At 41.4% G+C, this 21,940-nt stretch overlaps 2 protein-coding genes across 2 annotated transcripts in view; both read left to right on the forward strand.

Annotated features, from left to right (window-relative positions):
- LOC124143247 (probable methyltransferase-like protein 24) overlaps nt 1–17,082 on the forward strand; it is a 35,369-nt gene extending 18,287 nt beyond the window's left edge. The window contains exons 3-6 of the mRNA XM_046512140.2: nt 4,884–5,000; nt 6,178–6,249; nt 14,333–14,504; nt 15,928–17,082. Coding sequence (XP_046368096.2) covers nt 4,884–5,000; nt 6,178–6,249; nt 14,333–14,504; nt 15,928–16,221 — 655 coding nt within the window. The 3' untranslated portion in view covers nt 16,222–17,082. The remainder of the gene's footprint in view (nt 1–4,883; nt 5,001–6,177; nt 6,250–14,332; nt 14,505–15,927) is intronic.
- A 2,497-nt stretch (nt 17,083–19,579) lies between these two features.
- On the forward strand, nt 19,580–20,847 carry LOC125384516 (trichohyalin-like). The gene is made up of 3 exons (XM_048404003.1): nt 19,580–19,588; nt 19,768–20,308; nt 20,414–20,847. The coding sequence occupies exons 1-3, from the start codon at nt 19,580–19,582 to the stop codon at nt 20,845–20,847; spliced, it is 984 nt and encodes a 327-aa protein (XP_048259960.1).
- The last annotated feature ends 1,093 nt before the right edge of the window (nt 20,848–21,940 follow it).

A 21,940-nucleotide genomic window follows, 5' to 3' on the forward strand; every position in this document is an offset into this window, starting at 1 on the left:
ATTTTCTTAAGAAAATACAGTAAAAATGCTTCACTTTGAGCCCCTTGTTTTCTTTAAATACGATGTACCGTGACATTATAAAGTGGTATATAGGTAGATATAACACTAATCCAAAGATGTAAACACATTTGAAGATACATCTGGTGTGTTTAAAGTTGATTTTGACCGCCCGGGCCAAGTCGGACCCAACACAAGCCAAACACTTCTGATAGAGACTATGTTGAGAATGTAAAGGGAAAAGGGCTTCACTTTGAGCCCCTTGTTTTCTTTAAATGCGATAAACTTTGACATTATAAAGTGGTATTTAGGTAGATATAACACTAGTCTATAGATGTAAACACATTTGAAGATAGATCTGTGTGTTTAAAGTTGATTTTGACCGCCCTGGCCAAGTCGGACCCAACACAAGCCAAACACTTCTGATAGAGAGAATGTAGAGGGAAAAGGGCTTCACTTTTGAGCACCGTGTTTGCTACTGCAATATGAGACACTAAAGTGTTATATAGGTAGATATGATATTATAATTAGTCTATAGATGTAAAGTATGTGTTGTAATTTTAGAAGCGCTTTGACAGTTATTGACACGTGTCGTGTCAGTCCTATGACATTCGCGAATATCCACTTGCAGAAAACATCCTGTGTTGGTTTAACATGAATTAGTAAAGGTTAATTAGGTATGCCAAACACGTTAATTAATGAAAGAAGAGTAGTCAAAACACTGTCATTTCGAATTCCTGCCGAGGACGTCACACCCCTGCACGCTAATGTCGGTGAGAAACATTCTCATCAAAGTAAAGACACAGTCAAGACACTGACTTTTCGGTATGAACTCTCGGTATGTAGCTATAATTATCAGTTTATTACATTGCTGGGCCGCGTCCCAAACAAACCCTCTCATCCAAAACTTATTTAACCAAAACATTAGCCCAAGAAACCAAGCTCTAGCTCGCAAACACCCCTTACTCACCCCAATATCCCAAAGAATAACTAACTACCTCAATGAACACCAAACTCAAAATCTTAAACAAAACTGCAAAAAATCAAATATCTTCACCCCTAAACTCAAAATACCCAAAATAAACACAACGCCAGCAAACCAAATAAATAAACAAACCGACCCAAACATAGCTAAAACCACCACACTCGCATACATACACGAAAATTGGCCAAATTGGTGTCACATATACACTGACGGATCTTCAGACCCGATCTCCAACCACACAGGCTTCGGAGTCCATACCACACAACCAGTTATATCCACACAATCTTACCGACTCCCTAACAACCAATCTATATTCACGGCCGAACTTATGGGCATGGCCTCAGCCCTGCATAACCAACAATCTAAAAACAACAATAAAATCCTAATTCTCACCGACTCCCTTAGTGGACTACAAGCCCTCCAAAACAAAAATACCAAAAAACGACCTAAATTAATAAACCAAATACTTAAAAGCTCCAACGACCTAACAAAAGCAGGCAAACAAATAACCTTCTTGTGGATCCCCGCCCACGTAGGAATTTACGGCAACGAAAGCGCCGATAAAGCAGCTAAATTATCTCTCAAAATACCAGAAATAAGCCTAAACCTACCCATCTCAAAATCAGAAATTAAAAGTGTAAACAAACAAAAATTAACCAAAAAATGGCATAATCAATATCAAAACCCAAATAGCCAAATCAAAAAAGTGCTCAGAAAACCACTAGCCGAACCTAAAATCCTACACCCCTCAAAAAAAATTGACAGATTAATTACAAAACTCCAAACAGGACACACTAACCTAACTAACCACCTAAAAAACTTAAAAGGCACACCACAGGCAACTGCCCCCACTGCAAACAACCCGAAACCACAGAACACGCACTCATCCACTGCACCCACTACCAAACACACAGAACCACACTACAAACCACCCTCAATCTAAATAAGGTTCCTACTCTAGATGAAATACTAAACCCTCAAAATAAACTAGAAAACTTCAAGGCCCTAGGCGTATTCCTAATCAAAACAGACCTAATTAAGCGCATCTAAAAACTAATTAATCTACCAATCCAAAATCCAATAAACATACAAACACCCTTAGTTCCCTCCTCCACCCACCTCGGCATTTATTCCAAATTTAAAAATTCCAAAAATTAAATATAATTAAGCAACCCCTAAAAGCCCCCTCTTGGGTTGCACACACCACTTTCACCCTTTTCGGAATACACTAAATGGTCTGGCCAGGCCCGTGTGCGAAATACGCTACAGTCGGAAAGCGCACGTTAAATCTTCTATATCAGTCAGTCAGTCATTGCTGAAGATACATTTTGATTCAAACTCAATTAAATGAGCAAAACTATCCGTTTCTGGACATTTGAGATCTGCCTAGATATGCATGTTTCGTTTTATTATTCTGCAATCCATTTTTAGTATTACCCGCTGGCCCGGCCCTGCCCGGCCCGACTTTTCTTGGCCCGACTTTTAGGCAATCCCACAAAGCGATCTTAGCGCTAAGATGATTGTAACTCCCATACTTTAACATAGGCGTACAATAGTCGTAGCGCTAAGATCGCTTTGTGCAAGTGGGCCCAGGTGTTCGTGAAAAGGTGAACTGGTATCATCATTTTTATAGTGATTCTAGACGAATGTTTATTTATCTTATCGGAATCCTACAACGGACGTTTCTTTCAGCGGATATTTCCTATGATCATGGAAAGGTTTTGTCGTTTTTATTTACTCAGCTGTGAGATGATATATCAACGCCAAATAGACGGCGGTTTCGTTCAGAATTCATATTCACTCTAGCGTCATTCTGGGCTTCAGTGATGATGCAGTGCTGATGAATTTTTTACTTTAGTATGCATCTTCCTTCTAATAATCATATCATATCATATCATATTTTGTTCAAATCATATCGGTTTTGTTGTTTGTTATGTTATTAGAACAATGTAAAAAATAAAATTTTAAAGAAATATTTAAAATCCATATTAGTAGAAAATATTTAAACATTCTTTGTTAAGTAGCCATCGTTGTTCACATTTATATCTAATAGAATCTCTGTATAAAGCAGAGTCGATAGTACGATTCCGGCTACAGTAAACTACGTTTATAACGAACACGCTCATAACTAACTGACGGATATAACGAACTTATTTGGCCCCGTCCATTTGCTGTATATATGCTGTATATGTTCTTATAACGAACTGCGGTTATTACGAACTAAATTTAGTGGTCCCTTTAGGTTGTTATAACCGTAGTCTACTGTATATCATTTTTGTCACTGATATTGGAAATGTCCTCCACATGTCTACCATGAAACGTTTTGATAGCTTTACTGAGGACTTGAATGTTGTTACCTTGATGAACCAACGTCTAAACAAGAGACGTATGACGCTCTGTGATATCGTGGTAGAAAGAGCAAGCTCGATTGCACCTCAAGAGTTGTGAAATGTAAACACTGAAGGCTGGAGCTGCCGGAATATTGCTCGACAGGAAGGGAAAGTTGACTATTGGAAAGTTGAAGTCATCCCTCTTGTCATACAGTCTTGTGTTTTGTCACCCTGAATCTTTACGCATAGATGTAAATATGAAACGGACGAGGCGGTCTCACTGGTCTACTTTATTTCTAGTTCAGGTGGGTAAATCAGGGGGAGGGAATTGGCTTTGTGATTGTTATCGAAGGATATTAGATCATCGATATACAGTAAACTACGGTTATAACGAACTCAAAGGGACTACTATTTTTAGTTCGTTATAACCGTAGTTCGTTATAAGCATATATACAGCATAATTACAGCAAATAGTCGGGACTAAAAAGTAAGTTCGTTATATCCGTCAGTTCGTTATAAGCGTGTTCGTTATAACCGTAGTTTACTGTACCTGAAGCACAAGTTCAACTTCTTGGCCAAATAACCTTATTTTGACTTTGCCAAACGCTCTCTCACTGACAAGTTAGTCGTCCGTCTACTTTCGGTTTTATTCCGATAAATAAATACAGCAATATTAATATAACAAATAAATATAGAGAGAATATTTGGCTCATCGAATTACCTGACCTGATATTTTCTCGAGTGGTCACGAGATGTGAGGACCATACTATGTGACATGAGAACACAAATGTTATATTTATTATCAAGTTTCTTACTGATCTTCGCGATCTTACTCAGTAAACGACAGAGCCACTGAAGCAGACTGAAAGTAGTTTCAGCATAAAGTCTTATATCACTCATGTGGGACATCGACTTTGTTTTGTCAGATAGATAATTAGATCCTCAATGAATAAACTGCCGGGCAGAATAAAGTACACACCCATGATCGATGGTACAAAAAATGCAACAAACAAGAAATGGTTATTCGAAGATGTATTTGATACGCGTATAGTAATTTGTGTTTTGGACCTAACGTTTGCAGTGATTCGGTGACTGTTTTCAGCCCAGTACCGTTTTGATAAAGTTTTCCTTTTTACAAATCTTATTCCCATGTATATGCTATTTTTACATAAATATGGATGTCTTGTTTTGTTATAATGTGAATGAGTTCTTATTGCAGAAATCACTTGAACAATACGTGGCGGTGTCACGAAATTTATTCGCCCCTAGAATAAAATCTCCCCCCCCCCCCCCCCCCCCCCCGCGAATTTATATTCTCCCCCACCCTCTCGAAATAAACTCTCCCCCTGCCCTACGAAATAAAATCTCCCCCAGGGGGGCGCGAAATATATCCGCCTGGGGGAGATTTTATTTCAGAACAGATTCTCCGTGGGAGAATCTGTACCCATATAAAATCTCAGGGGGGAGTATTTGTACGGGGGAGAGTTTATACCGGGACACCGGCAGTGAGACAGATTTATATAACACTCTGTCTATTTTACTGACGACTCCATTCAATTGTCGTGTTACAGGGACTGGGAGAAACCACCTGAGTACAAGTGCACTCCTATAGTAAGGAAAGGTAACTGGCATGTCTGCATGGACGGGAACTACGCTGTGAAACCGCCTTGTCTGGTCTACTCGTTTGGGTGAGGAGATATATGTTTAATTACAGCAATTATTAATTATTTAAATTCTATTTTTTTCATAATGCATTGTCATAAAATTCCAACATCACTTTTGGTTCCAGCAGCACGTGTCGAGCAAGGCCCGTCTTCCTTGTGTGGTGTACCCTATGTGTACATGGAGAATCTCACCGGGGTGTCTTTTGATATCAAATATGTCAACACGAGTTGATAAAGAAAAATTCCTAGGCTTGCCGAGGAGTTTTGCCACTTTTATCAACGAGTGTTCATATATTTATGTCAAAAGACACGAGGGTGAGATTTTATTCATCATCCAACATCTTTCTTCCAACTTTTCCAGTTTGTAGACAGTAATAAGCAGTGTGTTAAGTGTAAAAGATACTGCTAACAGCTTCAGTGTCTCCTGTGGGAGCCAGTTTTGGATGATAAATGTTTAATTACAATTATTATTAATTATTTAAATTTAATTGTTTCATTATATCCTAAAATTCATCAAATTTCAACATTTTACGATTAAATTATTATCGATCACTCACTCACTCCTTAATAATAATAATTATTATTAATTATTTAAATTTAATTGTTTCATTATATCCTAAAATTCATCAAATTTCAACATTTTACGATTAAATTATTATCGATCACTCACTCACTCCTTAATAATTATTATTATTATTATTATTATTATTATTATTATTTACGGTTATATAGTTTAAAATAAAAAATGCAGGAAAGAGGGTTTGGGTTTGGGTTTTAGGCAAATCCACCGAGAACTTTTCGGAGAATGTGAAGACTCCCCAACACTGCAGCCTTCTGCATTACCCAGATTGTTAGAAGGATTGTATTCCTGGTAGAAAACCCGGGTACTTTCCCAATGTCAGTCAACAAATTGGGAAGTACCAAACCTAAGGCACCAAGAACAATGGGGAATCGGACAACCTGTTACTTGGGATGTGAGCGTGACATTTCGAAAGCGAGGTCCGCATATTTGCCATGTTTTTCCTGAATCTTGTCAATCTTAGGATTTTAGGAAAACTCGTTGTCAGAAGTCTTGAATACTCCAAGTACATTCAACTGAGAAGTAGTCTTATTATATCCCCGTGTACCCGGGACTAGCTAGTGCCCATACCATAATTCATAAAGATTATGAATTCAATACGAAGTGTTTTAATTGATACAGAATCTGGGACGACTGGTCTTTTGATGATGCAATGGGGGCCCTTGGCTGTGAAGTTCATTCTTTTGATCCGAGGTAAGAGAAAATAATGTCAAATTATGGATAAGTGCAACTTAGAAGGAATGTTTCATTCAAATAGTATGGATTTGTATCACAGAGGTCGGGGCTGTTTAACAGGCTTAAATATATATCACAGGCTAAGTTTATATAAAGTGTATTTAAGTCCCACTCTCCTCAGACTTGTAAACGTGGTGGTGGGTAGCCTATTGGTTCAAGCGTTCGCTTGTCACGCCGAAAGTAGTATAGTCTAAGTGAGCAGAAGGTAGTTTTGGTTGAGGGAGGTTGAGGGAAAATAGGGAAGGTGATTGGCTGATCCAAGTCACGTGATCGGATAGGATGACTCATGCATCAACAGCGCGTCGGGAAAGGGGGGGGGGGGGGGGGGGGTGAAAGGTGTGTGTTTATAAGGCAGAAAGGAATTCATAAGAAAACAAAAGTAAAGGATTATGAATAGAGCTATGTGTATAGCGTGCTGCCCTAAATAGACAGTCCGTACCCGTCAGCCCAGTTTGAATTGAGCGCGCTTGACAACTCACGTGGCCTCGTCGTTTCAAATAACCCACGCTCGCTAGAGCGTGCGACGTGGTTTGATGAATACAGGGTGTGTGTTGAAAGTACATCATACCACAATAGAGACGGGTTGTGTCAACATGATATACGCCGGGTAATGTAGGAATATAAAATGTACGTCTAGCTGGATCAAATTCATCTTGTACGGTCTACACGTTGTACATCATGAACGTTAGACAACCTGTATGGAAAAAAAATATAGACAAAATAGATAAGACTACACAATCAGCAAGCTAGAAGCGTTTAATTACATTTAGCGCGCAAGAACGAGGTAGTCATGTCACCCTGCATTGACTATAACTCTGAAGGCAGCCGGATTTCGAATCACCCCGCGCTGCCTACTATGGTGAACCATTTGTAAAGAAGGCGTTGACTTATTCAGGTCTGTCCCGGCTTGCATAGTTGATGTTTCAATGCTAGCTTTTCCTTTTAACGCGATGACAAATAAACCGTACGGTTTGAGTTTTAACCGTGTAACATGATGTGCACAGTTTTACTTCAGAACGTGCTATTTTGAAAATAGATAGAAAACTGATAAGTACATGTACCAGTGTGACGGCACGAAGCTAGGTTTGTCGGGAAAGTGATGGAAGCAATCTATAGGACATTTTCATGTTTACAATACTCACCCTTAATTCGAAGAGAGAACAGAGTTTATCATGGAAAATTGTTTGACGAGGAAAATGTTTTATTGGAAATATATGTCGAAGCAGGTTTATTCATAGCTAATGTATAGCAGAGAGACTAACCCACCGGCCGCCCATAACAATGTCAACATACCCCGGCCTTACAATTAATGTCAACATACCAGCCTCGCCTGAAGCTTCCCATTCATAAGTTGTGTGACCAGTGTCCCGTATTCATGATATGTTAGGGAAGATGTGTTGTACATTTGTTATTTTTAAAGGGAGTTATTTCAGAGAGGCGAGACTGACCAACCGATCCCCGTCAGTCGCCGATAAGCATGGGTTACTTAAGGTCGATTCTATACCTTCACGGGTGTAGTATGACGAAGACTATATACTAATATGATCGCTTTTTTAACATACTCACAAGTGTGCTGTGAAGAAAAGAGTGTCTTCCAAGATTCCCTGCACGTGTAAGACAGTATAAACTCTACAGTTGTGTAGCCCGACAAACAGTTTTACTCTCGCCAGCAAACGGATTGGACGTGAACAACATGAAGAAAGCATCAGATATTAGACTTTCCCCCTAGAGATATATTTAGGAAGACTACGTTGAGAAAATCACAACAGAGAAAGAAACCACAAGCAGCCAAGAAGTCGACGCTGAAGACAAAGAAGAGACAGGTAACCCCTAAAATGAAAACGATGACAACCAAACAGGGATCGAAGACAACACCCCAACCCGTGAAAATACAACATGTGTCGGAGGTGAAGGCTGTGGTGGAACGGGCACTTGCTGCCTTGAAGCGTCAACAGAGTCAAGGGTATAAAAGAAAGCTTCATACCCTCTAATAGCACACCGTATTGGATCACCATGGGGGTTGCCACCTGTCCGGACTGTGAAAAAATGTTTTCAAGGAGAGATGTCATGTTACGACACAGGAGAAATAAACATAGCATACCGCCGCCGTTACAAGCCCACCCGCCGCCGCAAGTCCACTCGCCATTACAAGCCCACCAGCTAACGCCACCGCCGCAAGCCCATCCGCTACCGCCTCCGCCGCAAATCCACCCGCCATTACAAGCCCACCCGCTAACGACGCCGCCGCCGCCGCAAGTCCACCCATCGCCGCCGCTGCGTCAAGCCAACCCGCCGTTACAAGCACATCCGCCGCCGCGGCCGCCATCGCAAGTGCACTCGTGGCTGCCTCATTTACCATGTATATCTGATATTCGAGAACAATTCTAGTTCCTGATTCCCTCAAATGCGCTCGTTGTGGGACCCAGTGGTTGTGGAAAGTCTGTGTTTACCTCTCATGTTCTCCGGCATGGCCTGATCCAACCCCAACCTACCTGCATCGTTTGGTGTTATACTCAATGGCAGCCATTATATAAGGACCTCGATGAGCAGCTGCCTCAGCTGACCTTTGTAAAAGGAATTCCCTACGATATCTTGGACGAGGATTACTTTGATGCTCGTCAACAGAACGTGTTGGTCCTGGATGATTTCCTGGCCGAAGCAAAGCACGACAAGCGTATTTCGCGGCTGTTTACTCAAACCTCTCATCACAAGAATGTATTGATCTTTCTCTTGATACAAAATCTGTTTCCGAGAGGTAAGGAATCGAGAGACATTGCTTTGAACGCGCATTATGTCACCCTGTTTCATTCCCCCATAGATAAACAGCAAATCAAACTCTTCGCTCATAGAATTTCCCCCGAACATATGGATCACTTTATGGCTATGTATGAAAAGGTTGCTGAAACACTCTATGCACAACTCACCATCGATCTAAAACCTACCACCAAAGATAAGGATCGACTGCATGTTAACCTCATAAATGAGGAAAACAGGAGAACAACAGCACAGTCTGAACCTGATCTGCGTAGGGAGAAGTTGACTACAACAGAATCTCTGGATAGTCCTCTGACACAAGAAGAGAGATTGCCCCAACATCAGCTCACTCCAATTGAAACCGATTCAGACACGAGTAGTGAGACATCATTGACTATGGCTACGGCTTGCGCAGATTGCGGGGTGCTGATAGATAACATGCACGATCTACAGCGACATATCAAACACTGGTGTCCGGCCAATAGCCTAAGAGAAAGCGTGCCAGACTCGAGAATGATGACGATGACAGTAACTTTGACGACCTAGCCTCTTCCCAGAAAGGCAGTGGTCTTGCCGTCAAACCTCCACGTTGGAAGTCAACATTCACTAATATGGAAGCCGAGGAGTGGCCAAATGTAGGCTTACAACGCATCTGGAAGCAGGTGTACGATACGTTTCATGACAAGATGAAACTGCAGAAAAAACAGTACAAGCGACAGGGACGAACGCAAGAATGGATTGAGAGAAGATTGAAACTGAGGTGGAAGGATCTAGTGCGTAGTACTCTCAACTATGCGATGGAATATACCACGTACTTTAAAGAGGCACCTCTGTTTCAAAACATGCTATACAACCTGGGAGACATGAATCCTTCCACGGAACAATCAGTTCTCAAAAATAAAATCAAACTCCTCCTAAAACCCAAGATGAAAGAGATCCTGCCTTTGATGGATATGCCGGAAATAGAAAGTGAGACTGAATCTGATAGCGTTGCAGAGGATAACGACGGTGATGACGAGGAGGAAGGTGATGATCGTGAGCAGAACGATTAGGCAAAAATACCCATCACTACTATATCAGTCTAACGGTCAGAAGAGAATGCCGAGTCAACGCCACGCGTCTAGTTTGATTCATATTTTGAAAACACCTCGTAAACTGAGGCGTTTGAACGATAAGAAACGCCGAATTTCCCTCTACGTGAGAGGAATTGTGAAACTGGGACCTCCTGGAAGGAAATCGAGCAATGGATAAAGCATAGACTATAGACAACCATTCAACCTTAAAACAGCGTAGGAAAGGAAACATTCAACAGTGCGAAATGTGTTTCAAAACATGGACTCGCTGTTTAAACAATAGGGCCTTCGAGCAGCAGCAGCATGTGTATATGAGTGACTAAATAATGTTCCAGAGTGAATACTATTGTCCATTCGTATATCACGGCTTTGTATGGAACCGATTGACTCGAATCAATAAATGATACGAAAGAATAGTTTGTTTTTTCTCAGTTTTGCATATTAGTATATAGTCTTCGTCATACTACACCCGTGAAGGTCCGGGTTATAGAATCGACCTTCAGTAACCCATGCTTATCGGCGACTGACGGGGATCGGTTGGTCAGTCTCGCCGACTCGGATGACACGTGCCATCGGTTCCTAGTTGCACAGATCGCTGCTCATGCTGTTGATCACTGGATTGTCTGGTCCAAGCTCGTTTATTGACAGACCACCGTCCTAGAGCTGGAATAATGCCGAGTGTGGCGTAAAACTAAATTCCCTCACTCACTGATACCAATACATCTAAAAAGTAATGTCATCATTTAAATGGTGAGTTTAAACGCGTATTCTACCCTTACAAGGACGAGTGCATTCCACACACCCTTCCTGTTATCAATGTGTCACTGTTTGGGCGAACATAACCCTATAGACATGTGTGCGGGCGAGTTCATTCATCAGAAATATGTCATTTATGATGTGTTTATAAATATGAACTGCTAACCATGCTCATAGTCATGTTGCGTGTCGTGGTTAGAACCGTAATTGATCTATTGAAAGGTGTCATACATTCGTGTTCGGATATAGGTACAACATCTACACGCACATACTTTCCTACATCATTCAAATGTATTAAATACCGGATACGTTTAATAGACACCAACGAAAGAAAGGTTTAATGAAGGGAATACCCATATATATCCTCTCTGAAATAACTCCCTTTTAAAATAACAAATGTACAACACATCTTCCCTAACATATCATAAATACGGGACACTGGTCACACAATTTATGAATGGGAAGCTTCAGGCGAGGCTGGTATGTTAACATTAATTGTAAGGCCGGGGTATGTTGACATTGTTATGGGCGGTCGGTCGCTTAGTCTCTCTGCTATACATTAGCTATGAATAAACCTGCTTCGACATATATTTCCAATAAAACATTTTCCTCATCAAACAATTTTCCATGATAAACTCTGTTCTCTCTTCGAATTAAGGGTGAGTATTGTAAACATGAAAATGTCCTATAGATTGCTTCCATCACTTTCCCGACAAACCTAGCTTCTTGCCGTCACACTGGTACATGTACTTATCAGTTTTCAATCTATTTTCAAAATAGCACGTTCTGAAGTAAAACTGTGCACATCATGTTACACGGTTAAAACTCAAACCGTACGGTTTATTTGTCATCGCGTTAAAAGGAAAAGCTAGCATTGAAACATCAACTATGCAAGTCGGGGCAGGGCTGAATATTTCTTTACAAATGGTTCACAAAAATACGTCTCTATTGTGGAGCTGGAATAATGCCGAGTGTGGCGTAAAACTAAATTCCCTCACTCACTGATACCAATACATCTAAAAAGTAATGTCATCATTTAAATGGTGAGTTTAAACGCGTATTCTACCCTTACAAGGACGAGTGCATTCCACACACCCTTCCTGTTATCAATGTGTCACTGTTTGGGCGAACATAACCCTATAGACATGTGTGCGGGCGAGTTCATTCATCAGAAATATGTCATTTATGATGTGTTTATAAATATGAACTGCTAACCATGCTCATAGTCATGTTGCGTGTCGTGGTTAGAACCGTAATTGATCTATTGAAAGGTGTCATACATTCGTGTTCGGATATAGGTACAACATCTACACGCACATACTTTCCTACATCATTCAAATGTATTAAATACCGGATACGTTTAATAGACACCAACGAAAGAAAGGTTTAATGAAGGGAATACCCATATATATCCTCTCTGAAATAACTCCCTTTTAAAATAACAAATGTACAACACATCTTCCCTAACATATCATAAATACGGGACACTGGTCACACAATTTATGAATGGGAAGCTTCAGGCGAGGCTGGTATGTTAACATTAATTGTAAGGCCGGGGTATGTTGACATTGTTATGGGCGGTCGGTCGCTTAGTCTCTCTGCTATACATTAGCTATGAATAAACCTGCTTCGACATATATTTCCAATAAAACATTTTCCTCATCAAACAATTTTCCATGATAAACTCTGTTCTCTCTTCGAATTAAGGGTGAGTATTGTAAACATGAAAATGTCCTATAGATTGCTTCCATCACTTTCCCGACAAACCTAGCTTCTTGCCGTCACACTGGTACATGTACTTATCAGTTTTCAATCTATTTTCAAAATAGCACGTTCTGAAGTAAAACTGTGCACATCATGTTACACGGTTAAAACTCAAACCGTACGGTTTATTTGTCATCGCGTTAAAAGGAAAAGCTAGCATTGAAACATCAACTATGCAAGTCGGGGCAGGGCTGAATATTTCTTTACAAATGGTTCACAAAAATACGTCTCTATTGTGGTATGATGTACTTTCAACACACGCCCTGTATTTATCAAACCAGGTCGCACGCTCTAGCGAGCGCGGGCTATTTGAAACGACGAGGCCACGTGAGTTGTCAAGCGCGCTCAATTCAAACTGGGCTGCTTGTCTATTCAGGGCAGCACGCTATACACATAGCTCTATTCATAACCCTTTGCTTTTGTTTTCTTATAAAGGGTTTGCTGCCTTTAAAAACACACACCTTTCATTCCCCCCCTTTCCCGACGCGCTGTTGATGCATGAGTCATCCTATCTGATCACGTGACTTGGATCACCTTCCCTATTTTCCCTCAACCTCCCTCAACCAAAACTACCTTCTGCTTACTTAGACTATACTACTGCCGAAGACCCGGGTTTCATTCCCCACATTGGTACAATGTGTGTCCCTCGATTTGTAATTGCTGGAATATTGCTAAAAGCAGCGTAAAACCCCACCCACCCACCCACCCACCCACTCACCCACTCACTCACTCACTCACTCACTCACTCACTCACTCACTCGTAAAGAGAACTTCATTATGAAGTAAAACACCGACATAAGTGATTTAACAGTCAGTGAAGATACAGTAAAATCTGCCTTAGATTCCGAAAGGTTCATCTGTTCACCTTGCAGAGTGACTATGTGATCTGTGGTGGAGTTGCCAGGTCCAGATATTATATAAAGGCAAACTTGAGATGTTTTGGAATTCCGTTTGGTGTTTGAGGTTTAATATAAGGGTAACGCTATTTTTCAGGGCATTATCATTTGCAGAAGCCCGAGGTCTTCCATTAACTGCCCGACGAAGGAGGGCAGTTGAAAAGGCCGAGGGCTTCTGCAAATGATAATGCCCTGAAGAATAGCGTTACCGTTATTATAGCTAAAATGGATGGAATTTTGTATCAAATAAAAAGAAACAACAATATCGGTTTTGAAACATTTACAACAATCAACACAAATGTCACTGACCCACTATTACAAATATGGAAACGTCATAGAACAAACCAGATGACGTCCCTATTTAACGTGACGTCACCTATGCCTACCCTATGACGTCACCCAACAACGGACGTGATAATGGCCCGTCGTCAAGCCATATGAGGGCATTATCAAGTTACAGTGGCCCGCTGATTCTTGATAACATGCGGGCGGTTTACTGATAATTCTATCCATTTTAGCTATAATATTCAGTATGACCTTGCAGCAAAGAGACCTCACCTTAAACCTTGTCCAGGTCAGCAGAAGCATAGTGTTAGAATGTCCTCAGTTGCAGCATACTTTTAACATACCCACTGTGTCACTCAGAAAAGAGTTGAAACGTGAGTTTAATGCCGCTTTGAACAGTAATTCTGTTGCATCACGGTGTGTGTATAGCGGCGTCTTAGACGGTGGGGCCGGCCACCCGTGCGCGTGACTGGCAATGTATGCTACGCAGGTAATGGTTTTATCCTGTTTCAGTATTGGCTTGAAGGACTTCAACAGAAGCAAGAATGTCCACTTCCACGACATTGGACTCTCAGGGACGGACAGTGACTCGTATGTCGCTACTAAAGACATATATGTAAAAAACAAACAGATTTGGAAAATCAGACGCCTCGAGAGTATCATGAAGATGCTAGGTCATACAAATGTAAGTGTTGTTTTTACTCACGATATAACCGAGTCCGAAAGTACGTTCTACTTAGCCAACAGATCTCTCTCTCTCTCTCTCTCTCTCTCTCTCTCTCTCTCTCTCTCTCTCTCTCTCTCTCTCTCTCTCTCTCCATACGCTCATGTCACCTCTCTTCTTGAGGAACTATTATATTCCGCGATATAGCTGGTTGTTGTATGGTTGTCAGTGTAAACATGAATTCACACGTACTCAATAATGTTTTGAGGTAAGAAATTGTGATAATTGTGTCGCAAGCTCCGACGTTCATTCAGTTTGGCCCTCACTCTCTAAAGGTTTATATTCCAATGAAATCACACAAAGTGAAGGTCAATTCTTAAATGAACATATCGATAGAAAGAATCAGAAATGGAATAAATGGCACCAGTGTTATATGAGAACATGACGTGAGAACCCGATGTGAGAACAAGATGTGAGAACATAAGAGAACAAGATGTGAGAATATGGAATGAGAACAAGATGTGAGAACATGGAATGAGAACAATATGTGAGAGCATAATGTGAGAACAAGATTCGAGAACATAATGTGAGAACAAGATGTGAGAACATGTAATGAGAACAAGATGTGAGAACATAATGTGAGAACATAATGTAAGAACAAGATGTGAGAACATGGAATGAGAACAAGATGTGAGAACATAATGTGAGAACATAATGTAAGAACAAGATGTGAGAACATGGAATGAGAACAAGATGTGAGAACATAATGTGAGAACATAATGTAAGAACAAGATGTGAGAACATGGAATGAGAACATAAGAGAACAAGACGTGAGAATATGTAATGAGAACAAGATGTGAGAACACGTAATGAGAACAAGATGTGAGAACATGTAATGAGAACAAGATGTGAGAACATGTAATGAGAACAAGATGTGAGAACATAATGTGAGAACATAGAATGAGAACATAATTTGAGAACATGGAATGAGAACAAGATGTGAAAACATAAGAGAACAAGACGTGAGAATATGGAATGAGAACAAGATGTGAGAATATGGAATGAGAACAAGATGTGAGAACACGTAATGAGAACAAGATGTGAGAACATGTGAGAACAAGATGTGAGAATATGGAATGAGAACAAGATGTGAGAATATGGAATGAGAACAAGATGTGAGAACATGTAATGAGAACAAGATGTGAGAACATGGAATGAGAACATAATGTGAGAACATGGAATGAGAACGAGATGTGAGAACATAAGAGAACAAGACGTGAAAATATGGAATGAGAACAAGATGTGAGAATATGGAATGAGAACAAGATGTGAGAACATGGAATGAGAACACGTTGTGAGAACATAATGTGAGAACAAGATGCGAGATCATAATGTGAGAACAAGATGTGAGAATATAAAATAAGAAATGTTTGTTTTTTTCTAGAGACACATCGATGTCCTGAAGATTGACGTGGAGACAAGCGAGTGGCCGACAGCGAAGGACCTGGCAGAGTCCGGCGTGCTGTCCAAGGTTCGCCAGTTCGCCGTGGAGTGGCACCTATTTCCCGCCTATCCCAGCAAAGACAAATACGTGGAGTTTTATACTAGTGTGCAGGGCATGAAAGACAAGGGATTACGCACATTTAGAGCCGACTTTCATAACAGAAAGTACGGAGAAGAAAGCTGGACTTTGCAGGCAGATGTGAATTACGTCAATATACTATTTAAAGGGAACTGAATCATTGTTCAAATTCATCAACAGACATTCACACTATTTAAATACATCTGGGAAAGCGTTTGGCACTATTCCTATCTTTATACAATTTCATATATCTCGAAGTGATTTTTGTGCATTGTGGAAATATCTATACATGACATAGATCGCATTTATATAACTATGTAAAGGCGGTTTATGACGAACAACATAAGTTTGCAATCACAGGTTCTCAATGCCGACGCCATTTTGTTATAGACGTAAGTAAAAATCATGTGGTATCTAACAGTGTCTGATCGATTGTATACGACTAACATATCTTTGACAACCATTCACACGCCAAATACGAGTTTAAAAACAGTCAAAAGTTGGTGAAAATATGTTAGCCGATTAATTTCTGGCCAACACTTTTTCAAACTTCACAAAGTAGATTGTATACTGTTTTCGCACTGTTCATATACACAAAGATGCTTGTAAACAGAAGTCGGCAAACTTGTGTTTGTCGTCGCGTCATAAGGTAAAACCGATTCCTAGTACAAAACCTGCATGTTTCATTGGCTGACTGCAAGTACAGCGTCATAGCATGTAAACCAAAGAAGCAGAGGAAGAACTTTGAAGGATACCATTAGTCAGAGAACTAGTGCCACGGAACAGTTGGCATGGCAACGCATAAATAATGACGGTTTCTGTATTTCATTATAAGAGCTTGGAAGCAAAAACAGAGACGTTTTCTCAGAAATATAAAACAGGATAGGAATTATAATAAACGGTTATTTATGTCGAAATATACAGTAAGCGGGCTTAACTTGTCAATATGTTCATATTAGATTTAGCTGCTCATATGCATAATCATGACAACCCATGAATATATATGGTCTTATCGTTTTTTTCAAATGATGTTTGTTTTTGTTGTTTTTTTGTTTAACGCCGCATTCAGCAATATTCCAGCTATATGACGGCTATAATCAAATGAGGTCCGGACAGATTGCTCTGAAGTCTGTTTCAAACACTGTATCGCGTTTCAGTCAACACCAATCATCTTCATCGTTGTTTGGATTATTGTTACCAACAGAATATACTGATGTCGTCTTGCAGTCGTCCGCAAAGACGACAGTATGAATGCTGATACTCATGTTGCATAAGTCCGATACTCTCACACTTTCTCAGCAGTAACGTTTTATGAACATACCTACAACGCTGTGATAACGTTAGGGTTTTGTGTGAACATCCCTATAACGTTGTGATAACGTTGTGGCTGTGCGTGAATATCCCTACAACGTTGTGATAACGTTAGGGTTTTGTGTGGACATTCCTACAACGTTGTGATAACGAAAAAGTTTTTTGTGGACATTCCTAAAACGTTGTGATAACGTTGTGGCTGTGCGTGAATATCCCTACAACGTTGTGATAACGTTAGGGTTTTGTGTGGACATTCCTACAACGTTGTGATAACGAAAAAGTTTTTTTGTGGACATTCCTAAAACCTTGTGATAACGTTGTGGCTGTGTGTGAATATCCCTACAACGTTGTGATAACGATAGAGTTTTTTGTGGACATTCCTACAACGTTGTGAAAACGAAATAGTTTTTTGTGGACATTCCTACAACGTTGTGATAACGTTATGGGTTTGTGTGAACATCCGTGGAACGTTGTGATAACGATATCGGTTAGTGCGAACAACCCTACAACTCCGTGATAACGTTAGGGTTTTGTATGAACATCCCTACAACGCCGTGAGGGAGTGCGTTAAAAGTTTACGTCACATCGGCAAATTTCAGCCAGATGGTGACGAGAGAAACTTATACATTAATAACAGATATATTTAGACTGTATACAAAACTGTCGTCGGACAATAAAATAATTTGACCATCACAATTTATTTTTAAAACTAGTATGTAACCATAAAAAGATATCACTACACATAACAACACAATATGAAAACGGGCAAAAGATCGCCACCAACTGAAGGGAGATCACCACACTAGGGACCATGGGGACTTTGCCTTGCATGGGCCCCAGCAGGATTTACACCATCCCTACAGTCGCTGGCGATTATCCGCAATTTCAGCCACAATTAAAATTACAAATATTCTACTTTTAAAAGAGTAGCAGACAGAAATATTCTTTGAAGGACATGGACTTCTGGATATTCTCTCAGGGGGACAATAATTTTATACTTCTTCAACCCCCTTCGAGGACACAGCCACTCACAATCTCAGATATAAATTAATTCTACCAATTATAAAAGGTCATTCATTTTATACAAAACATTAACAAAATTTCATTATGCAATTTTATTTATTTAAAAAAAACAATAAATAAATAAGAGCTTATATTATTAAAAAAATCCTTTATTGATGAAACCTTAAAATAGTTATCCCTTGTGATGGAAAAATCAACACAGTCAAGCAGGACATGTTTAGTGGTGATTCTTTCAATACAAGGGATACTGAGTGGAGGATCCTCACGTTTCTATAGATATTCAGAGTATATCTACTATGGCAAAGACGACATCTTTGTAAAATGACCTCTTTACATCTGGACTGACAACCGAAGTAGTTGTAACCGATAATTGGTTTAATTTCATGAACGTTATTTATACCTACTTGGGTGTCCTACTACTTTCGCTTTAGATCACGGATATAATATCTGATTAGTGTATGGGATCAGAAGTGATGTGACAGGTTTGTTGAGCGCTGCAGCAGCAGTCATTGTGTTACGGAAGATCCCGGGTAGAACAACCCATGCTTGCCGTAAAAGATGACCACGATTGCCGTAAAAGGGGACTAACGGGATCGGGTGGTCAGGCTCGCTGACTTGGTTGATGCATGCCATTGTATCCCAATTGCGTGTGATGCTCATGATGTCAATCTCAGGATTATCTGGTCCAAACTCTATTATTTACCGTCCGCCGTCATACAGCTGGAATATTGCTGAGTGCGGCGTGAAACAGCAAACAAACAAACAAATCAATGATTCCAAAATGGCTGGGTAACCAACACGAAATGATGTCTTATGATTGGATGAGCAGGGTAGAGACACTGTAGACAGTCTTCAACGTGAGCTGGATCAGCAGGGTAGAGATACTGTAGACAGTCTTCGACGTGAGCGGGATCACCAGGGTAGACACACTGTAGACAGTCTTCGACGTGAGCAGGGTTCCAGGGCAGAGACACTGTAGACAGTCATCGACGTGAGTGGGATCAGCAAGGTTGAAACACTGTCGACAGTCAATGACGTGAGCGGGATGAGCAGGGTAGACACACTGTAGACAGTCATCGACGTGAGAGGGATCAGCAGGGTAGAGATACTGTCGACAGTCATCGACGTGAGCGGGATGACCAGGGCAGAGACACTGTAGACAGTCATTGACGTGAGCGGGATGAGCAGGGTAGAGATACTGTAGACAGTCATCGACGTGAGGTAGATCAGCAGGGTAGAGATACTGTAGACAGTCTTCGGCGTGAGGAGGATCAGCAGGGTAGAGACACTGTAGACAGTCTTCGGCGTGAGGGGAACCAGCAGGGTAGAGACACTCTAGACAGTCATCGACGTGTGCGTGATAAGCAGGGTAGAGACACTGTAGACAGTCATCGACGTGTGCGTGATAAGCAGGATAGAGACACTCTAGACAGTCATCGACGTGTGCGAGATGAGCAGGGTAGAGACACTGTAGACAGTCATCGACGTGAGCGGGACCAGCAGGGTAGAGACACTGTAGACAGTCATCGACGTGAGGGGGACCAGCAGGGTAGAGACACTGTAGACAGTCATCGACGTGTGCGAGATGAGCAGGGTAGAGACACTGTAGACAGTCATCGACGTGAGCGGGACCAGCAGGGTAGGGACACTGTAGACAGTCATCGACGTGAGCGGGACCAGCAGGGTAGAGAGACTGTTGACAGTCTTCGACGTGAGCGGGACCAGCAGGGTAGAGACACTGTTGACCGTCTTCGACGTGAGTGGGATCAGCAGGGTAAAGACACTGTAGACAGTCATCGACGTGTGCGGGACCAGCAGGGTAGAGACACTGTTGACAGTCTTCGACGTGAGTGGGATCAGCAGGGTAGAGACACTGTAGACAGTCATCGACGTGTGCGAGATGAGCAGGGTAGAGACACTGTAGACAGTCTTCGGCGTGAGGGGGTCCAGCAGGGTAGAGACACTGTAGACAGTCATCGACGTGTGCGGGATCAGCAGGGTAGACACACTCTAGACAGTCATCGACGTGAGCGAGATGAGCAGGGTAGAGACACTGTAGACAGTCTTCGACGTGAGCGGGACCAGCAGGGTAGAGACACTGTTGACAGTCTTCGACGTGAGCGGGACCAGCAGGGTAGAGACACTGTAGACAGTCTTCGACGTGAGCGGGACCAGCAGGGTAGAGACACTGTAGACAGTCATCGACGTGAGCGGGACCAGCAGGGTAGAGACACTGTTGACAGTCTTCGACGTGAGCGGGACCAGCAGGGTAGAGACACTGTTGACAGTCTTCGACGTGAGCGGGACCAGCAGGGTAGAGACACTGTAGACAGTCATCGACGTGTGCGAGATGAGCAGGGTAGAGACACTGTAGACAGTCTTCGACGTGTGCGGGACCAGCAGGGTAGAGACACTGTAGACAGTCTTCGACGTGTGCGAGATCAGTAAGGTAGAGATACTGTAGACAGTCATCGACGTGTGCGTGATAAGCAGGGTAGAGACACTGTAGACAGTCTTCGGCATGAGGGGGACCAGCAGGGTAGAGACACTCTAGACTGTCATCGACGTGTGCGTGATAAGCAGGGTAGAGACACTGTAGACAGTCATCGACGTGTGCGTGATAAGCAGGGTAGAGACACTGTAGACAGTCTTCGACGTGTGCGGGAACAGCAGGGTAGAGACACTCTAGACAGTCTTCGACGTGTGCGAGATCAGCAGGGTAGAGACACTGTAGACAGTCTTCGGCATGAGGGGGACCAGCAGGGTAGAGACACTCTAGACAGTCATCGACGTGAGCGGGATGAGCAGGGTAGAGACACTGTAGACAGTCATCGACGTGAGCAGGATCAGTAAGGTAGAGACACTGTAGACAGTCATCGACGTGTGCGGGATTTTGTAGTCAAATTTGCCTCGTGCTCCCTCAATTGAGAAATAACAGGCAGTACATGGGGAAGTGGCCAGGACGTTTGTGATTATAGGAAACTTCACTCGGGTGAAATTACAGATGACATTTCACCTACTAAAAGTGTACGAAATACTACCGACACTGATACTGAAGAAACTTTGCCTCACACAAGTGTTGGAAACCATACTGACAACATTAGATTTAGTTTCTGGAATGTGTCTTGTCTGGTTTTATAAATTTTGTTATTTGTCAATTTTTAACTGTAACATTGCTACCCGATACAGATTTAAACACTGTTTTGAGTGAATTTCATATATTCTTGAAATATGGTGAACGAATTTCAAAATTCGGAAGACTGTCAGGTGGTGTTATAGTTCTGATCAGAAACCACTTTCTAGATATATAAAATGACCAGAGTTTTGTGAAAGCTGCATTTTCATATTTGTCGAAAAAGATATGTCTGGATCACGAAAAAATATGTTATACTCATGTGTTTATATATACCCTGAATTTTCAACTTGGTATAATGATCCATCACGTCAGTGTAAAAAATGGGCTATTATTATTGCAAGTCAGATTTTGACACTAACTGAGTAAATGTATGGATGTATATAATTTTGTTGGGAGGTGATTCTA

This window comes from Haliotis rufescens, unplaced genomic scaffold (genome assembly GCF_023055435.1).
Source record: "Haliotis rufescens isolate VD_foot unplaced genomic scaffold, xgHalRufe1.0.p SCAF_30, whole genome shotgun sequence".
Lineage (NCBI taxonomy): Eukaryota > Metazoa > Mollusca > Gastropoda > Lepetellida > Haliotidae > Haliotis > Haliotis rufescens.

Excerpts from the sequence above, each read along its gene's own strand:
- LOC125384516 (XM_048404003.1), top strand. Across the intron at positions 20,309-20,413 it reads ACGTGTGCGAGATGAGCAGG|ACAGTCATCGACGTGAGCGA; the intron begins GTAGAGACACTG and ends GACACACTCTAG.